The sequence below is a fragment of the Dreissena polymorpha genome, chromosome 2 (genome assembly GCF_020536995.1).
Source record: "Dreissena polymorpha isolate Duluth1 chromosome 2, UMN_Dpol_1.0, whole genome shotgun sequence".
Taxonomy (NCBI): Eukaryota; Metazoa; Mollusca; class Bivalvia; order Myida; family Dreissenidae; genus Dreissena; species Dreissena polymorpha.
Genome location: NC_068356.1, coordinates 104,599,821 through 104,619,820, shown reverse-complemented (window position 1 = coordinate 104,619,820; position 20,000 = coordinate 104,599,821). Strand labels below are relative to the sequence as shown.

Below are 20,000 nucleotides of genomic sequence, written 5' to 3'. Positions count from 1 at the left end.
GTTGACAATAGAGGTCACAGTTTTTATCCAATATTTATGAACTGTGGTCAGAATGTTTATCTTGATGAAATCTGGATTGGGATTGTATTTGGGTCATCTTGAGTCAGGAACTAGGTCACTAGGTCAAATCATAGAAAAACATTGTGTAGACAATAGAGGTCATAGTTTTCATCTGATCTTAATGAGTCAGGTGAGCGATTCAGGGCCATCATGGCCCTCTTGTTTCAACATAGAATATAAAATCACATGAAGCTTGTGTTTTCTACTCATCTTTTATAACTGAATCTTTCTAAAACATTCTGTTTTATGTTCTTTATTTATAGTTGAATAAAAAGAAATCAATATTGGCTTGTATAAGCTTGGTATCATTATACAGGGCTTTTTTTCAGCGTTTTGGGAAGATAGCTCATGGCTTTGAAATTGGGAATTTTATCGGCATTTTCAAGAAATTGGGACAATAAATAGGGATTGAAAACTAGGTACATGAATGAGTTCAGCAACTTTAATCACAAACACCACAAACACCATCATGACAACATAATAAGCTCACACAAAGTCTTCTTCTGAAGAGCTTCTGCTATCACCATGTTGAAAATCAGTGGGCACTTTGCTTTCGGAAATCAACAATAACAATGACGATGCAAAAGAGTCACTTGTTATTAAATTACTTTTATTTACAATAGAAGGAGTTTCAATGGGAAGACTTGTACTTCTTGACGATGTTTGTTTTTTTTAATGACGCTTGCTTAAAAAAATTGACAGTTTTCGTTTTGCCTCTATGTTTTTACTTAAGAATCTTTTTCATGTAATATTTTGTAATGCGCAACATCTTTGTTTTTCATTCAGCCGAATTACAAAACACTTGAATTTCATCGCAAATATAATAAGCTCCTAAACAACATGGAGAATCAAACAGGTACATCTACCTTATTACTTTCTTGTTTTTATTCGGATAACGCCATAAATATTCCATGAGTTATCTCCACACTCAGACCAACCAGCGGAAAACAGTTGATACTCGCTGAAACCGCTTCCAGCTGGCCCTATGATAGGCGTTTTCCGATTAAAAACAAGTAAGTTATAAGGTAGATGTACCTGTTTGAAGACTCAATTTCTCCATCGAATCGAGGCATCAGCGGCCATTTTTTCTCAAACCTGACCACGTGATTCCCCGCATTGATAATGCAGACGTAATCCAAATCAAAGTAAAGTCTAAAACCAGTACGAAACCGGATTGGACTACGCTTTGTTAAAAAGCAAACAGCCGATGTCATTAGCGTTTTTTTTCCCCAATTGGGAATTTTTTAGCAAATTTTGGGAAAAAAGTATACTTTTGCCAATGGGGATATAGCCAAATTTCGGCTATAAAATCGGGCTAAAAAAAGCCCTGTTATAAATTGTCTGTTTTTTCACTATATAATTGTAAGTCCCAATTTTTGTGTTTCAACACCTTTCACAGTTGAATCACCTTAATTTGTAAAGGATGTTAATGATAGGAATTTAGGCTGCGTCAAATTTTAGCAGAACTATGATTTGGCTGTTTTTACACTAAATACTACATTGTCCATACAATGTTGTTATCCCCAGGTTTTTCGGAGAAAAAGTGGGGATATTGTGGTGATGTGCGTCTGTCCATCTGTCCCTTTGTCCGTCCTGGCCACCTGCTCCTCCTACACTATTAGCACTAGAACCTTGAAACTTACATACATGGTAGCTATGAGCATATGTGCGACGGTGACAGTGACAGAATTTTGATCTGACCCCTGGGTCAAAAGTAATGGGGGTTGGGGCGGGAGCTGGGTCAGAGATTTTCCTGCGACCGCGATTCGAAAAAGGCTCATAACTACTAAGTCCCTTCAGATATTGCTTTCATATTTGGTATGCATGTGTATCTAGACACCACCTATTCATGCGCATAAAAAAATTTACCCCTGTGACCTTGACCTTGATCTTTGGGTCAGTTTTCAGGTTTCGAAATCTGTGACCGCGATTCGAAAAAGGCTCATAACTACTGTGTCCCTTCAGATATTGCTTTCATGTTTGATATTCATGTGTATCTGGACAAGACCTTTCCATGCGCATAATTTGTTTACCCCTTTGACCTTGAACTCGGGCCAGTTTTCAGGGTTTGAAATCTGCGACCGCGATTCAAAAAAGGCTCAAAACTACTGTGTCCCTTCAGATATTGCTTTTACATTTGGTATGCATGTGTATCTGGACAGCGCCTCTCCATGCGCATACACTTTTTTAGCCCTGATAGCTTGACCTTGAACTTTGGGTCAGTTTTTAGGTTTTGAAATCTGCGACTGCGATTTGAAAGACTCATAACTACTGTGTCCCTTTAGATATTGCTTTCATATTTGGTATGCATGTGTATCTAGACAACACCTTTCCATGAGCATACAAAATTTTACCCCTCTGACCTTGACCTTGAACTTAGGGTCAGTTTTCAGGTTTCGAAATCTGTGACCGCGATTCGAAAAAGGCTCATTACTACTGTGTCCCTTCAGATATTGCTTTCATATTTGGTATTCATGTGTATCTGGACAAGACCTTTCCATGCGCATAATTTGTTAACCCCTTTGACCTTGACCTTGAACTCGGGCCAGTTTTCAGGTTTTGAAATCTGCGAAGGCGATTTGAAAAAGGCTCAAAACTAACGGTAGTGTGTCTTTTCAGATATTGTTTTCATATTTGATATGCATGTGTATCTGGACAGCACCTTTCCATGCGCATACAATTTTTTACCCCTGTGACCTTGACCTTGAACTTGGGGTCAGTTTTCAGGTTTCAAAATCTGTGACTGCGATTCGAAAAAGGCTCATAACTACTTTGTCCCTTTAGATATTTCTTTCATATTTGGTATACATGTGTATCAAGACAACACCTATCCATGCGCACACAATCTTTTACCCTTATGACCTTGAACTTGGGGTCAGTTTTCAGGTTTCGAAATCTGCGACCGCGATTCGAAAAAGGCTCATCTCTACTGTGTCCCTCCAGATATTGCTTTCATATTTGGTATGCATGTAAATCTGGACAACACTCTATTAGCATAAAAAAATTTACCTCTGTGACCTTGACCTTGAACTTGGGGCCAGTTTTCAGGTTTTGAAATCTGCGACCGCGATTCGAAAAAGGCTCATAACTTCTGTGTCCTTTCAGAAATTGCTTTCATATTTGGAATGCATGTGAATCTGGACAACACCTTTCCATGCGCATAAAATGTTTGACCCCTGTGACCTTGACTTTGAACTCGAGGTCAGTGTTCAGGTTTCGAAATCTGCGATTGCGATTCGAAAAAGACTCATACCTGCTGTGTCCCTTTAGATATTGCTTTCATATTTGGTACGCATGTGTATCTGGACAAGACCTTTCCATGGGCATCACATTTTTTACCACCGTGACCTTGACCTTGAAATTAGGGTCCGCGTTTAGATTTCGAAATCTATTATGTGGTTATCTACACAGGGTAATCAGAAGAAGTGCAAGCATTTTCATTGGACAAAGGAATTATTCAGCAATGAAGCTTGTGTATTGATAACACATATAGTGTAACACAGTAGTGGCACAGAGATGTCTTAAGTAGTAAATTGTTTGTGTTAACTCATCTGTGAAATGGTTTAGCTCATCCATCTAATGTTTATACAAGGGATTAAAAAATATTGGCGCAAAGGGACACCTTTGAGATAGAATGCAGTCAAGCATAAAAAGCATGAGAAACTCATGGAAGACTAAGAGCCTGATGAATCTATAAAAGGGCTGAAACTTTCAATTTGGTCAAGTACACTTTAAGACTCATTACTGAAAATCTGTTAAAATGTTCCAAGTGGGAAAAATGTGAGAAACAATTTAAAGCAAGATGAACTTTGAACAGGCACATCAAAGACAGGCATTTTCATTGTTGTCAGGGTTTTTGTTGGCCCGATTTTATAGCCGAAATTCGGCTATGTTCCCAATCCCAAAAAGTGTACTTTTTTCCCAAAATGTGGCAAAAAATTCCCAATTGCCAAAAAAAAAAAAAAAAAAAATTTTTTTTATTTTTTTTATTTTTTTTTAGAAAGAAGTCATATGTGTATTTTATCTCAATTTTAATTCAATTACATCTAACAAAGTATTATATGATTTTTTTCTTTTAATTTGAATGATTATAAAGAGTTAAATCAAATTAAGTATTTCCCTAATCAGTTGACTTTTCGTGTGGAAAAAAAGGCTAATGAATATATTTTCCCAATTTCATTAAAATGCCAATAAAATTCCCAAATCCAAAGCCATGGGCTATCTTCCCAAAAAGTGGGAAAAAAAACCTGGTTGTGTACAAAATTGCGATAGAAAATGTCTGAGACGCTACTATTAAGTCAACCATTTAATTCAAAACATAACTTTTCCAAAACAGAAGCAAGAAATTGGCTATAAGAGAGCATCTTCAGCCATCTCAAAAATCATTCCAATGAGGATGACATGTACATAATGCATTTCAAGCATTTAGCATTGTGTCGGCTCTCTAATTGAAGTAGTTTTCATCTGATCTTCACCAAATTTGGTCAGAAGTTGTGTCTAGATGATATGTAGGTCAAGTTCAAATATGGGTCATGGTAAAGATATCAAGTTGTCCAAAACCTTCAAACGGGCGTATCTTGTGACAGTTTGGCACTCTTGTTTAGGTTATTTTTCATTTCTACACAGATTTATTTCAAATTGATACTGAACATCTCTTATGACAATATGGTCAATCTCAGCTATGCATGACCCCATTACCAACCCTGGGGCGCCCCTGGGTCAAACATGCGGCGTGGGGATAAGCGTCGGCCTCTGCTGCGCCATTTCTAGTTCCAAAATCGTGTGTGTTCAACATCTGTAACAGCTGAGAGGTTTTTATTAAAACTTTTGCAGGCTGTGACAGCTGAATGTGTGATGATTATTACGGAAGGAATTCGGATTTCAACCAGATTGTTGCATTTTGTCTTTAGTCACCTGTAGAATATATAGTGGATTTGTCTGTGTCCAAAATATGCATATATAGCCCATAAGCGAATTTATTTTATTGACTTGAATATCCATTTACCATTTTTTCCAGATAACGTGTTTGCTTTAAATTTCAGGAAACCTACAAGCGAGCTCTTTTGCTAAGAAAAGCTATCAATAATGTCAAGGGTAAAACACCAGTTCCGAGTATTGCAAGTAATGTATGTATTCCAAGTAATTGACCTACCCTAGTTACTCTAATTTTTCGGACACTTAAAAAACAATAATAAAAAATTTGTGTCCGAAAATTTAGGTATGAAAAATCATCATGTATTAAGTCTAATATCATGTGCTTGTTGCCATATAGTATAATTTACTTTTACATATATTTGCACTTAAAAATAATTTCTTAAGCTTTTTCTACAGATTTTACTCCAATGTCCTGTTTTGACCAATGGGTTGATCAAAAGCTCATCTTTTAACGGTTCAAAGATGAGCTTTTGATTTCTTTTTTTGTTTGTTGTTGTAGTCTAACACCTTCAATTGTTTGTATACCTAGTAATAGGGGTGCATTACTTTCTGAAGCGTTATTATTTGTCTAAGCTATCTCTTTGGGATGAAACCATTTTTTATTACCCATAAACATGGTTATTTACCTACCGGTAATTACGCAAGTGATATGGTTCATTGCCCCAAGGCTATCACCTGCTAGGTTTTATAACCTTAATCCTGTCATAAAAACTCAAGTTGGAAGTGACACCTAATAAGTAAAAACAGGAAAGACATCTGGTAAAAAAGCGCAGTAAAAGGTACTGTCTGAAAATTTGGAGTAATAAATTAGAGTGATAAATTATTGACGAAAAACTGAATATCCGAAACTTTTGAGTCACAATTTTTTTTTAATTTTGCCAAAAAAGGGGGTGTCCAAAAACTGGAGTAATTACGTTATTACAAATACAAACCTCATTTTTATGTCCCCCACTATAGTAGTGGGGGACATATTGTTTTTGCCCTGTCTGTTGGTCTGTTGGTCTGTCTGTTGGTCTGTCTGTTTGCGCCAACTTTAACATTTTGCAATAACTTTTACTATATTGAAGATAGCAACTTCATTTTTGGCATGCATGTGTATCTCATGAAGCTGCACATTTTGAGTGGTGAAAGGTCAAGTTAAAGGTCATTCTTCAAGGTCAGAGGTCAAATATATGTGGCCAAAATCGCTCATTTCATGAATACTTTTGCAATATTGAAGATAGCAACTTGATATTTGGCATGCATGTGTATCTCATGGAGCTGCACATTTTGAGTGGTGAAAGGTCAAGGTCATCCTTCAAGGTCAGAGGTCAAATATATGTGGCCCAAATCGCTTATTTTATAAATACTTTTGCAATATTGAAGATATCAACTTGATATTTGGCATGCATGTGCATCTCATGGAGCTGCACATTTTAAGTGGTGAAAGGTCAAGGTCATCCTGCAAGGTCAGGGGTCAAATATATGTGGCCCAAATCGCTTATTTTATGAATACTTTTGCAATATTGAAGATAGCAACTTGATATTTGGCATGCATGTGTATCTCATGGAGCTGCACATTTTGAGTGGTGAAAGGTCACGGTCAAGGTCATCCTTCACAATGTCAAGGTCATCCTACAAGGTCAAACATCATATAGGGGGACATTGTGTTTCACAAACACATCTTGTTGTTTATGCATGTAATAAAATGTTTGGAATTTTTGGTTAACATTAACAGTATACGTGGTTAAAAATTTGTTATGAATATATGTTAGATGGAAAATATGTAGTTTATAATATTAAATTAAAACACAACATAAATAGACCATTTGCAAACGTTTTAATTTTATAAAGCGGTTAATAGTTATTCTCTGTAAAAGCTACAAAGCTTTCTGCTTGTATAATTTCAGGAACTGACATCAGATGTGGAAGTGAAGTTTAAGATTTATCTTTGTCTGATGCAATCAAAGCAGTACAAAGAAGCCATGTCAGTGGTGTGTAAAATGAATATATAAATTGGAATTGTTGAAATGTTTGTTTAAAACAAAGCCGCTGTGCTTTCCACCGGCCATTTAGTGGTCCCTCACCGGGGCGCTTGAATTTCGAAATCAGAGTTCGGGGCGCCTGAAATTTTCTGATCAGTGTATTTTGGGCGTTATTGCAACTAGCCATTCTTAAGATATCGACTTTGCCGAAAATTTTGAAAGTCAATTTACGATCCTCGGTCAACTACATCTAACGCTTTACCCAACTAAAGCCCGCTTAAGGGCGGTGTGTCGCTGTATTGGAAAATCAATATTGGCCAATGAGAGCGTACACTTTGTATAAGGGACAGCACTCGTAGGCAGGCACTACCTGCAGTTAAATCACGCAGACGACTCGTGATGAACATGTAATTGCCACAGAAATCTTGGCTTAGAAGACTGATGATGGCTATGATCCTTGTGGAAATTGTGCATTTCATTAATATTACTATCAAAACATTTACTTGACTCGTACAGCGTTTAAACAAATTATTGTTGAATTCATTTTGCAACTGTTCATGTTTTCTTGAAGTCTAGAATGAGCATAATTAAATTTGTAATCCGAAACCCACTTACCAATGCAAATGTTAACTCTACGTTAACAGATTCTTGCTTCAAATAAACAGTGATAATTTATTTTGTGTTGACCCTTTGTCTCAATAAAAAGGGTGCGAAAATTATGCAGCATGTACAACATCGCGTCATGTGCATAGAAAGCGTGGGTGTATTGAGCGTTGAATTATCAAGCACACACCACGTCAAGCGATTTATGCATGTTCAGTGGCAATATTTCATCAAATCTATAAATTGTCACTTACCATATGCCGAAATTTATTTGATACTTGAGAAAAATGGCAATGTTTGTTGTAAAAGAAATTATTGAGCACTTTTATCGTCAAAATTTACCAGAAAGTGCTTTTAAAAATGGGATTATCGGGTAATGAATAGAAACTTGAAAAGTAGTAAGTATGCAGTAATAGAGTCGGGTTGATACGGATGTATTGGGGAATCGTTCGAGTCGGGATTTAACTTTCTTTGCGGGAAAGTTTTAAAACAATTATTATCCCCACGCTTTTTGAAAAAAAGGTGGGGATATTGTGGTGATCTCCGCCGTCCGTCCGTCCGTCCGTCTGTCCGTCCGTCTGTCCGTCCGTCTGTCCGTCCGTCCTGGCCACTATCTCCTCCTACACTAAAAGCACTAGAACCTTGAAATTTACACACATGGTAGCTATGAGCATATGTGCGACGGTGCACTATTTGGAATTTTGATCTGACCCCTGGGTCAAAAGTTATAGGGGTTGGGGTGGGGCCGCGTCAGAAATTATCACTCATTTTTTTAGGTTATTTTACATTTACTTCTTTATTTCTACACCGATTCACTTCAAATTGATACTGGACCTCACCTATGACAATACAGTCAATCTCAACCATGCATGGCCCCATTCCCAACCCTGGGGCGCCCCACCCACATAGGCCACACCCACCAAAAATTTCCATTTACTATAATTTTTTCATTTCTACACGGATTCACTTCAAATTGATACTGAACTTTTGTTATGACATTAGGGTCAATCTCAACTATGCATGGCCCCAATCCCAACCCTGGGGCGCCCGCCCACATAGGCCACACCCACCAAAAAATTCCATTTACTATAATTTTTTCATTTCTACACGGATTCACTTCAAATTGATACTGAACTTCTCTTATGACATTAGGGTCAATCTCAACTATGCATGTTCCCATAACCAACCCTGGGGCCCCGCCCACATAGACCACACCCACCCAAAATTGCCTTTACTATAATTTCTTCATTTCTACACCGATTCACTTCAAATTGATATTGAACTTCTCTTATGACAATACAGTCAATCTCAACTATGCATGGCCCCATTACCAACCCTGGGGCGCCCCGCCCACATAGACCACACCCACCCAAAATTGCCTTTTACTATAATTTCTTCATTTCTACACCGATTCACTTCAAATTGATACTGAACCTCTCTTATGACAATACGGTCAATCTCAACTATGCATGGCCCCATTACCAACCCTGGGGCGCCCTGCCCACATATGTCACACCCACCCAAAATTGCCTTTTACTATAACTTCTTCATTTCTACACCAATTCACTTCTAATTGATGATGAACTTCTCTTATGACAATACGGTCAATCTCAGCTATGCATGGCCCCATTACCAACCCTGGGGCACACCTAGGTCAAACATTCGGCGTGGGGATACGCGTCGGCCTCTGCCGCGCCATTTCTAGTTAAAATATGTCTTTATAAATAACTTTATAGCTGGGGGGTTTTCTTGAAGAGTCATTGCGCACCAAATGACGTCTTTTAACGCTGTTTTTCTTAGAGTTATAAAGCACCACAGAACGTCAATTGAAACGTAAACTTTTAAATATCAACGTCGGGAGGGGACACCCCTCCCAAAGCCACCCCTATAAGCCCCGGGGCGTTTGAAAAATTCCTGTGGAAAGCACTGTGCCGTTAAATTAAATCTGTTAATTCTGAATGGATTATTTATAATGCTGTGCTTTCACCTGCTGTGCTTTCACCATCTTGATGTTTAGAATTTGAGCTTAATAAATACATGTAATTACCTGGTGGCAAAACCCTACAAATTGCTTTTAAATTTTGAAACAACTAATCATCCCAACCTAATGAGTCATTCATTGAAAAATGCTACAACTTCAAACTCTTTCAAACTTATCCACTGTAATATTTTGCTTATGGAAACCGGATATCAAACATGTATACTAGATTATTGTTTTAGAAGGATTTTCTTCTTTAGCTGGAAGGTATAAGCACCAGACAAAGAACTGCTAAGGTCAATCTAGCTCTTGCTGACCTCTACGTGAGATCTGGAATGGACAGGTCAGCAATCACCAGCTATAAAGAAGTGCTGAGGTGAGGCCTATTTCAACACAGTCTTAACTTTGCAGGACTCAGCCTAGGTTCAAATTTGTGGGAAAAGACACTTCTCACTCAACTGGCATTAGGGACAAGTGAGGCAACTTAAAGGAAAAGTGTTTTCTGTTTAGTGTTTAATCATCTGTTTATTTTTTAAATCCCCTCATTACACAGTTATACCCGGTAATTATGATCAATCATTGTGGGGGAAAACATTAACAAATATAAACAAACACACTTAAGTGTTAATGTTGTGTTATTATTGTACTAAACTGAATTGATATAGTAATGTACTTTTGGTTAATTTTTGGCTCAAAGGAAATCTCAAAAGGAGTAGAAGTCACTACTCCTTCATGTAATTAGAGGGAGAAGTTAAGGATTAAGTCCCACGTCTCCCTCACTCCTGAGCCCTGGTTTTAATTGTTAAGCTCATATTGTTGTTGTTGTTTTATTTCCGTACAGATCATGAGGCTTTAGCTCACCTGAGCACAAAGTTTGTATGGTGAGCTTTTGTGATCCCTATTTGCTCGTCCTTTGTATCTTCCTGCATCAACATGTATCTGATGAACACTCTAGAGGCAACATTTATTGATCAATCTTATTGAAATTTGGTTAGAACATTTGTCTCATCTGAAATGAATTTGCGTCAGACATGGTAAAAAAAGGGGTCATTTGGTCAATTGAAAAAAGACTGTTGAAAACTCAACTGGCAATATTTTTTAAAAGCTGAGAACATATGTGCAAATGATATCTTTGCTGAGTTTAGTCTGTTGATGAATCGGCTGCTATGTGCTGGTGCAATTTTCCTTATTTGGCTATTGTGAAACCTTACCAACAATCTAGAATATGATTTTTAGCTCAGCTGTTTTCAGAGAAAACCCGAGGTATTGTCATAGCCTCCTCGTCGTCCGCCATCCGGGCATCGTGCATAAACCTTTACATTGGCTCTTAAATTAAAGTGCTTTCACCTTCAACTTTGAAACTTCATATGTACATGCACCTTGATGAGTGCTACACGCCACACCAATTTTTGGGTCACTAGGTCAAAGGTCAAGGTCACTGTGACCTCTAATATAAAACTTTAACTTTGCCTATTAAATCACAGTGCTTCCACCTACAACTTTGAAACTTCATATATACATGCACCTTGATGAGTTCTGCATGCCACACCCATTTTTGGGTCACTAGGTCAAAGGTCAAGGTCACTGTGAACTCAAATATAAAACTTTAACTTTGCCTCTAACATCATAGTGCTTCCACCTACAACTTTGAAACCTCATATGTACATGCACCTTGATGACTTCTACACCTCACACCCATTTTTGGGTCACTAGTCAAAGGTCAAGGTCACTGTGACCTCTAATATAAAACTTTAACTTTGCCTCTTACATCATAGTGCTTCCGCCTACAACTTTGAAACTTCATATGTACATGCACCGTGATGAGTTTTGCATGCCACACCAATTTTTGGGTCACTAGGTCAAAGGTCAAGGTCACTGTGACCTCTTATATAAAACTTTAACTTTGCTTCTAACATCACAGTGCTTCCACCTACAACTTTGAAAATTCATACGTACATGCACCTTGATGAGTTCTACATGCCACATTAATTTTTGGGTCACTAGGTCAAAGGTCAAGGTCATTGTGACCGCTAATATAAACCTTTAACTTTGCCTCTAACATCTTAGACTAGTGCTTCCTTCTATAACTTTGAAACTTTATATGTACATGCACCTTGATGACTTCTACATGCCACATCCATTTTTGGGTCACTAGGTCATAGGTCAAGGTCACTGTGAACTCTAAAAAAAAAAAATTCTGACCAGCTTTCACAGCCGAGCGTGGCACCCGTTATGTGGTGCTCTTCTTTGAGTTGTTATTCATTCCTTAGAGATATTTTTATGGCAGTTTAGCATTTCAAAATAATTGTAAACACAAACATTGCAAGCATATAAAATGATCATCTTTGTTTGCTTTTAGAGAATGTCCCCTTGCGCTTGAAGCCATAAATGGGCTGCTGTCACTTGGGCAGAAAGGGGCAGATGTTCATGCACTTGTCATTAGCTCTCTGCCACAGGGGATTTCAAAGGAATGGTAATCACATCTGCTTTTGTAACACTGCTGTATTCAATGTTGATCTTCCCGGTACTGGTAGATCTTCAATCTGGAGTCAAAATGTATTGATTCTGTGATTTACATTTAAATAGGATGTACTTATAAAATGTACAATAGTTAAAGTTTAAGGTTGTTCATCATAACAAAGAAATAAATCTCCTGTGATATATTTTTGTGTATAAATACAATATAAGACGTGATAAATGTATAGTGTTTTTTTTATTAAAACAGTAAATGATACATTCCTTGTAATCGTTTCTTGGACAAGGGCCTTTAAATAACCTTGGCCTGAATATCAACTAAGTTTAGAGGTAAAACAATCCCAGTAGCAAATTAACTTATTAATAATAGCATTTTTGTTAAATATTGATGTGATGAACCATCTTGTTACAGTAAACTTGGCAGGAAAATATCAAAAGATTCAAAATCACTGGTGATATATCTTTACTTAATTTAACTATTTAGTATCATAAACATAATGTAAAATTCCATATACATTGTAATCCTTTGATGCAATTGGCAGGTTATCTCAGTGGATTCGAGGTCACTCTCTTGTGACTAGCAACGACTATGTGAATGCAGTAAAGACATTCAGGCTAGATACCAATGACTGTCTCAAAGACAACGAGTATATGATCACCAGCATTGCTCGTGCACTCTTCCTTGATGGGCATTACAAGCAATCCTTGGTGGCCTTTCAAAAGGTTTGTACACGGCTCTGCATTGAGAATGGTAAAAATCCATTTGTCATGTAGGGTCATGTCTCTTACCCTCTATTCAACCTAGTGCTTTATCTTATAGTTATAGATCACCAGGGCACACAGCCATATTAATGACTCAATCTGTGGATCTTGGTCAAAGTGTTTATGTTTAGAACACGTAGTCAAAAATAAGATAAAATCTTATAAAGAGCTTTTTATGCTGCTGAAGGAGGGCATGTTGTGATCGGACCGTCCGTCTGTCTGTCTGTCTTTCCGTCACACTTTGCATTTAGGTTTCGCATTTAGGTTTCAAAAAATGCTCATAACTTCTATGTCGCTTCAGATAGCAATTTGATGTTTGGCATGCATGTGTATCTCATGGAGCTGCACATTTTGAGTGATGAAAGGTCAAGGTCATCCATCAAGGTCAAAGGTCAAATATATGGCTTTAAAGCGGCCCAGAAGGGGGCGTTGTGTTTCTGACAAACACATCTCTTGTTGTTTTCAAATTTAAGTTTGTTGCCACTGTAGAGGCATTGTTTATGACTCCATCTTGATTAAACTTGGTCAGAATGTTCATCTTGAAAATATGTAGGCTAAGTTTAAATCTGGGTCAAGTGTGTCCACAAACTAGCACTCATAGAGTATTACTAGGCTAAAGACAGGGTAAAACAAAAGGTCTTACATAGGAAAACATAACTAAACAAGCTGTATAATAAAACATTTTGTTTTTTTTCATATGTTTACATTTTTCATGTGCTAACGATGCCTATGTCCCATGCATTTTGCCTCTGTTTTTAGGCCCATGCTATTGATCCTCTGCATATAACACACATGGACATATACTCATACCTGCTCTATAAAGAAAAGAAAGGCCTAGAACTTCAGAGGTAAGTGACCTGTTAAGAAATAGTATCTAGGCGTAATAATACTGTTATTACCTATTTATGCCAAGTGGACTATTTATTTAAAAAATTAGGGATGTCTAGTATATTTCTTTCTATATTTAGAATATATCATACAGAAATTCCTTTAAGCATTCAGCGCAGACCCTGATGAGACGCTGCATCATGCTGCGTCTCATCAGTGTCTACGCTGTTTGCCAAGGCCTTTTTCTAGACGCTAGGCATAAATGGGTTAAATTATCATGTTGTATTAATGATTTAATTGTTCTACTGGTATTCTGTGAATACAGCTTATGTTTGTTTAACTACAGCAAAATACAAACTTTTGTTGTTGCTTCTAGGTACATCTTACCAATCAAAATACAAAAATATGCCAGGAAGTCTCTGAAATGAATACTGTGTTATTTTTTATTGTAAATTTTATATAAAGTCTTACGCCTCTGGAGTTTATCGAATATGTATATCTTTTTTATACTAAGTGAAATGTAATCTACAATTTAATATGTATACCATTTGTATCCAGCTTTTTCAAACAAAAGATATATGTAAACATTTTTTTAGCTCATCTATTTTTTTTAAAAAAAGTTATGAGCTATTGTCATCACCTTGGCGTCAGCGTCCGGTTAAGTTTTGCGTTTAGGTACACTTTTCTCATAAAGTATCAATGCTAATGCATTCAAACTTGGTACACTTACTTACTGTCATGAGGGGACTGCGCATGCAAAGTGAGATAATTCTGGCTTGCATTTTGACAGAATTACCCTATGTGCCCTTTTTATACTTAGAAAATTGAAAATTTTGATTAAGTTTTGTGTTTAGGTCCACTTTTTTCCTAAAGTATCAAAGCCATTGCTTTCATACTTGCAACACTTACATTGTACTAATTATCGTAAGGGGACTGTGCAGGATAAGTTATGTTACTCTGACTGGCATTTTGACGGAATTATGGGCCCTTTATACTTAATAATTTGGTTAAGTTTTGTGTTTTGGTCCACTTTACCCCTAAAGTATCATAGATATTGCTTTCATACTTGGAACACTCGCAAACTATCATTAGGAAACAGTAAAGGACAAGTTGCATAACTCTGGTTGTCATATTTACGGAATTATGGCCCTTTTTTGACTTAGTAACTTTGAATATATGGTTACATTTTGTGTTTAGATCCACTTTACTTTTAAAGTATTAAGGCTATTGCTTTTAAACTTTAAATACTTTCATGCTATCATGAGGGTACTGGCAAGTTGAATTTTACCTTGAACATTGAATGACCTTGACATTCAAAGTCAAATTATTAAATTTTGCTAAAATTGCCATAACTTCTTTATTTATTTATGATTCAATTGATTCTTTTACAAAACAACTCTTACCTGACATACCACAATTGACTCTGTCCAAACCAATCCCCCACCCCCCCCCCCCTCCGAATCCCCCCCCCCCCCGAATCCCCCCTCAATCCCCCCATTTTTTTTTAATTAAGATCATCTAATAAATGACCACACCCTCAAACTATACCCCCCCACCCCCACCCCAAAAAAATTTGTATGCCCCCGGTAGTGTGGCATATAGCAGTTGAACTGTCCGTCAGAATGTTAGTCAGTCACATTTTCAGTGGTGAAAGGTCAAGGTCAATGTCATCCTTCAAGGTCAAATGTCAAATTTATGGTGTCTGTCCGTCCGAAAACTTTAACATTGGCCATAACTTTTTCAATATTGAAGATAGCAACTTGATATTTGGCATGCATGTGTATCTCATGGAGCTGAACATTTTGAGTGGTGGAAGTTCAAGGTCAAGGTCATCCTTCAAGGTTAAAAAAAAAATGAATCAAAGCAGCGTTCTCATGAAGCTGCGCATTTTAAGTGGTGGAAGTTCAAGGTCATCCTTCAAGGTCAAGGTCATCCTTAAAGGTCAAAGGTCAAAAAACAAATAAAAAATTTCAAAGCGGCATTATCATGATGCTGCACAATATGAGTGGTGGAAGTTCAAGGTCATTCTTCAAGATCAAGGTCATCCTTCAAGGTCAAAGGTAAAAAAAAATTCAAAGCGGCTTTATCACGAAGCTGCACATTTTGAGTGGTGTAGGTTCAAGGTCAAGGTCATCCTTCAAGGTCAAGGTCATCCTTCAAGGTCAAAGGTCAAACAAAATTTTAAAAAATCAAAGCGGCGTTATCATGAAGCTGCACATTTTGAGTGGTGGAAGTTTAAGGTCAAGGTCATCCTTCAAGGTAATTTTTTTTAACAAATTGATAGCAGCGTTCTCATGAAGCTGCACATTTTTAGTGGTGGAAGTTCAAGGTCATACTTCAAGGTCAAGGTCATCCTTCAAGGTCAAAGGTCAAAAAACAAATAAAAAATTTCAAAGCGGCATTATCATGATGCTGGACATTATGAGTGGTGGAAGTTCAAGCTCAAGGTCATTCTTCAAGATCAAGATTATCCTTCAAGGTCAAAGGTCAAAAAAAAGTTCAAAGCGGCTTTATCATGAAGCTGCACATTTTTAGTGGTGTAGGTTCAAGGTCAAGGTCATCCTTCAAGGTCAAAGGTCAAACAAAATATAAAAAAATCAAAGCGGCGTAATCATGAAGCTGTACATTTTGAGTGGTGGAAGTTCAAGGTCAAGGTCATCCTTCAAGGTAAAAAAAATAAATCAAAGCAGCGTTCTCATGAAGCTGCACATTTTGAGTGGTGGAAGGTCAAGGTCATCCTTCAAGGTCAAGGTCATCCTGCAAGGTCAAAGGTCAAAAAATAAATATTAAAAAATCAAAGCGACATTCTCATGAAGCTGCACATTTTGAGTGGTGGAAGGTCAAGGTCATTCTTCAAGGTCAAGGTCATCCTTCAAGGTCAAAGGTCAAAAACATAATAATTTCAAAGCGGCATTATCATGAAGCTGCACATTTTGAGTGGTGGAAGTTCAAGGTCAATGTCATCCTTCAAGGTCAAGGTCATTCTTCAAGGATTTTTTTTGCATTTTTGGAAGATAATGTAATAAATGACCACACACCCACACTATACACCCCTCTCCACTCCACCCCTCCCTCCTTTGTGATTGAAATTGAGATAGGTCCCTACACCTTTAAAAAGAAAAATTGATGGGCGGTCTGCACCCGCAAGGCGGTGCTCTTGTTTACAAACTACTGTAACCTTTTTTTATTGCAAAAAACATCATTGTCTTTCATTATTACTTATGCCATTTTAGCAAACAATATCACTACTTTTGGTTGCAGGGGACTTTAACCCTTTCCCATTCAGCAGCAAAGTGAAAATGGCTATGTGCAAACAGCATAAAACCAGAACAGCCTGCGAGTAACTCGCAGTCTGTTCAGGTTTTATGCTGGTTTCTGCTCATCTTTATCTAAGGGTTGGAATAATGCCTTTTATGCTTGAATCTAGTTAACAAAGGTCTTTAATGAAATTTAACTTTCAAAGGACTACAAATGTGTCAGATTATGTATCTAATAGGCAAAGGGTAAAATGTATTCATTATTTTCCTCCATGACAGGTTGGCCAATCAACTGATGTCTGCCACAGTGAACGCCCCAGAGCCCTGGGTGGCTATGGGCTATCTGTCATTGTACACTAAGAAAAATGTCAGATCTGTCTACTATGCTCAGAAGGTAAGTTGCAATGTCTTAGTTACAGTGTCATAGTTCAATACAATAACAGTAAAGCTCTTTGTACCATTTGCTTAATTATCAGTTACAAATGAGTGCATGATAGCTATTTCAAGTGCAAAATGGAAAACAATGAATATGGTATAAGTGTTTGTAGAAAAATGAATTAAGTAAGCTAATCCTGTTAATGTGTGACAGATTCTAAAGTTGTATAGCTCTTAAATAAGTCCTATTTTATTAAATTAATTTAAAGTGTTATAGTTTCACCCTTGGCAGCAGGCGGCGGCGGCGGCCACAGCAGTATCAGCTCTCTAATTCAAATAGTTTACATCAGATCTTAACCAAACTTGGTCAGAAGTTGTACTAGACAATATCTAGGTCACATTCGAATATGGGTCATGCCGGGTCAAAACCTAGATCACGGGGTCACTTAGTGCATTTCAAGGATTTAGCTTGGTGTCCGCTCTCTAATTGAAGTAGTCTTCATCCCATCTTCCCCAAATTTGGTCAGAAGTTTCGTCTAATTGATATCTAGGTCAAGTTCAAATATTGGTTATGCCAGGTCAAAAACTAGGTCACGAGGTCACTAAGTGCATTTCAAGCATTTTACATGGTGTCTGCCCTCTAATTCAAGTAGTTTCATCCCATCTTCACCAAACTTTTTCAGAAGTTGTATCTAGACAATATCTAGGTCAAGTTAAAATATTGGTCAAGCCGGTACAAAAACTAGGTCATAGGGTCACTTAGTGCATTTCAAGGATTCAGCATGATGTCCGCTCTCTAATTGAAGAAGTTTCATCCGATCTTCACCAAGTTTGGTCAGAAGTTGTGTCTTAATGATATCTAGGTTTGTCAGCTCTCTAATTCAAGTAGTTTTCATCCGATCTTCACCAAACTTGGTCAGAAGTTGTATCTAGACAATATCTAGGTCAAGTTCTTATATGGGTCATGCCGAGTCAAAAACTAAATCACACGTTCACTTAGTGCATTTCAAGGATTTAGCATGGTCTCTAAATTAAGTACTTTTCATCTGATCTTCTCCAAATTTGGTCAGGAGTTGTATCGAGACAATATCTAGGAAAAATTCGAATAAGGGTCATGCCAGGTCAAAAACTAGGTCACAAGGTCACTTAATGCATTTAAAGCATTTAGCATTGTGTCTGCTCCCTAATGGAAGAAGTTTTCATCTGATCTTCACCAAATTTGGTAAGAAGTTGTGTCTAGATGATATCTAGGTCAAGTTCAAATATGTGCTGCTTAATTTTCAAAAATATATCATTTTGCAACTCAAAAGGTAAAATAATCAAGTTGTCCAAAACTTTCAAACGGGCGTATCTTGTGACAGTTTGGCACTCTTGTTCAGACTTTTATGTATAACGTTTATCAGCCCCTTTAGCAGACTATCATGTGTAACATTAATCACCCCCTTTAGCAGACTATCATGTGTAACATTAATCACCCCCTTTAGCAGACTATCATGTGTAACATTAATTACCCCCTTTAGCAGACTTTAATGTATAACATTAATCACCCCCTTTAGCAGACTAATATGTGTAACATTAATTACCCCCTTTAGCAGACTATCATGTCTAAAATTAATTACCCCCTTTAGCAGACTTTAATGTATAACATTAATCACCCCCTTTTGCAGACTTTAATGTATAACATTAATCATTCCCTTTTGCAGACTGGCATGAATAACATTAATCACCCGAATTAAATTCACCACCTTTTGCAGACTTTAAGTACAACATTAATCACTTCCTTCAGCAGATGTATTACATTAATCACTCCTAGTCTATATAAACGTCCTCTTAGAGCCTTTGATAATTTTTGCTATGGTGGCTCTGGGAGTCCATATGCACCCCTTCTTAAACACAATAGCAATTTACGCACACATTTCGTGCGCATCACTAAACAGACGTCTTTCATAACCAATTAAGGAAAGCATTGAATAAACTTCATGAACACGTTAAGTTTAACCTGAATGGCAGCCTACGGATGTTATCCTTTGCATGCACCCTAAAAACACGACGATATTTCAACACACTATTCTTGCTGTCATTTTCATTTTTAAATTTCGAACAGTGTAAATAGTCGAAAACTCAAAACATCGTTATCAAATTAGGAGGTACACCAAATTTCATGATATGGAAAATATTGGTGTAATGCAACCTAACAGATAGCGACACTTTTTGTCGGCAACATTACAACAGTTCCCAATATGGTGGATAGAGAATGCTAGAATAACAAGGTGTATAAAAAGCAATTATTTCTTGCTTAATGGTACCAATTTGCACGAGTTTGTGATTCAACGTTGATAAGTTTTGCAGTATCAGTGTTCTTTAGCCTTTTCAGTGGTGATGAAAACTTGCACCTTTGGACAATAGGCGGCGGATTGCAACTCTCAGTGGTTATGAAGCTGAGAGTTGAATTATTGCAACTATAATCCCACCCTTTTGCAGACTGGAATTATAACATTACTCACCTCCCTTTACGACTGGAATGTATAACATTAATCACTCCCTTTTAACCGATTCCTGGAATGTATAACATAGTCACTCCCCTTTTACCGACTGGAATGTATACATTAATCACTCCCTTTTACCGACTGGATGTATAACATTAATCACTCCCTTTTACCGACTGGGAATGTAAACTATAACATTTAATCACTCCCTTTTACCGACTGGAATGTATAACATTAATCACTCCCTTTTACCGACTGGAATGTATAACATTAATCA

General features: G+C 37.2%; 4 protein-coding genes across 10 annotated transcripts in view; 3 read left to right on the top strand and 1 right to left on the bottom strand.

Moving 5' to 3' along the window:
- LOC127868344 (anaphase-promoting complex subunit 7-like) overlaps positions 1–20,000 on the top strand; it is a 209,300-nt gene that overhangs the window by 5,774 nt on the left and 183,526 nt on the right. Inside the window, exon 3 of one of the 3 annotated variants that reach the window (XM_052410026.1) lies at positions 5,103–5,186. The exons of the other annotated variants lie outside the window; for them this stretch is intronic. Within the exon in view, the coding sequence (XP_052265986.1) occupies positions 5,103–5,186 (84 nt within the window). The remainder of the gene's footprint in view (positions 1–5,102; positions 5,187–20,000) is intronic. 3 annotated transcript variants of the gene reach the window in all.
- LOC127868348 (E3 ubiquitin-protein ligase RNF34-like) overlaps positions 1–20,000 on the top strand; it is a 179,967-nt gene that overhangs the window by 35,717 nt on the left and 124,250 nt on the right. The gene's annotated exons all lie outside the window — the stretch shown is intronic.
- LOC127868355 (vacuolar protein sorting-associated protein 29) overlaps positions 1–20,000 on the top strand; it is a 198,177-nt gene that overhangs the window by 87,947 nt on the left and 90,230 nt on the right. The window lies entirely within an intron of this gene.
- LOC127868350 (ketohexokinase-like) overlaps positions 1–20,000 on the bottom strand; it is a 192,927-nt gene that overhangs the window by 92,421 nt on the left and 80,506 nt on the right. The gene's annotated exons all lie outside the window — the stretch shown is intronic.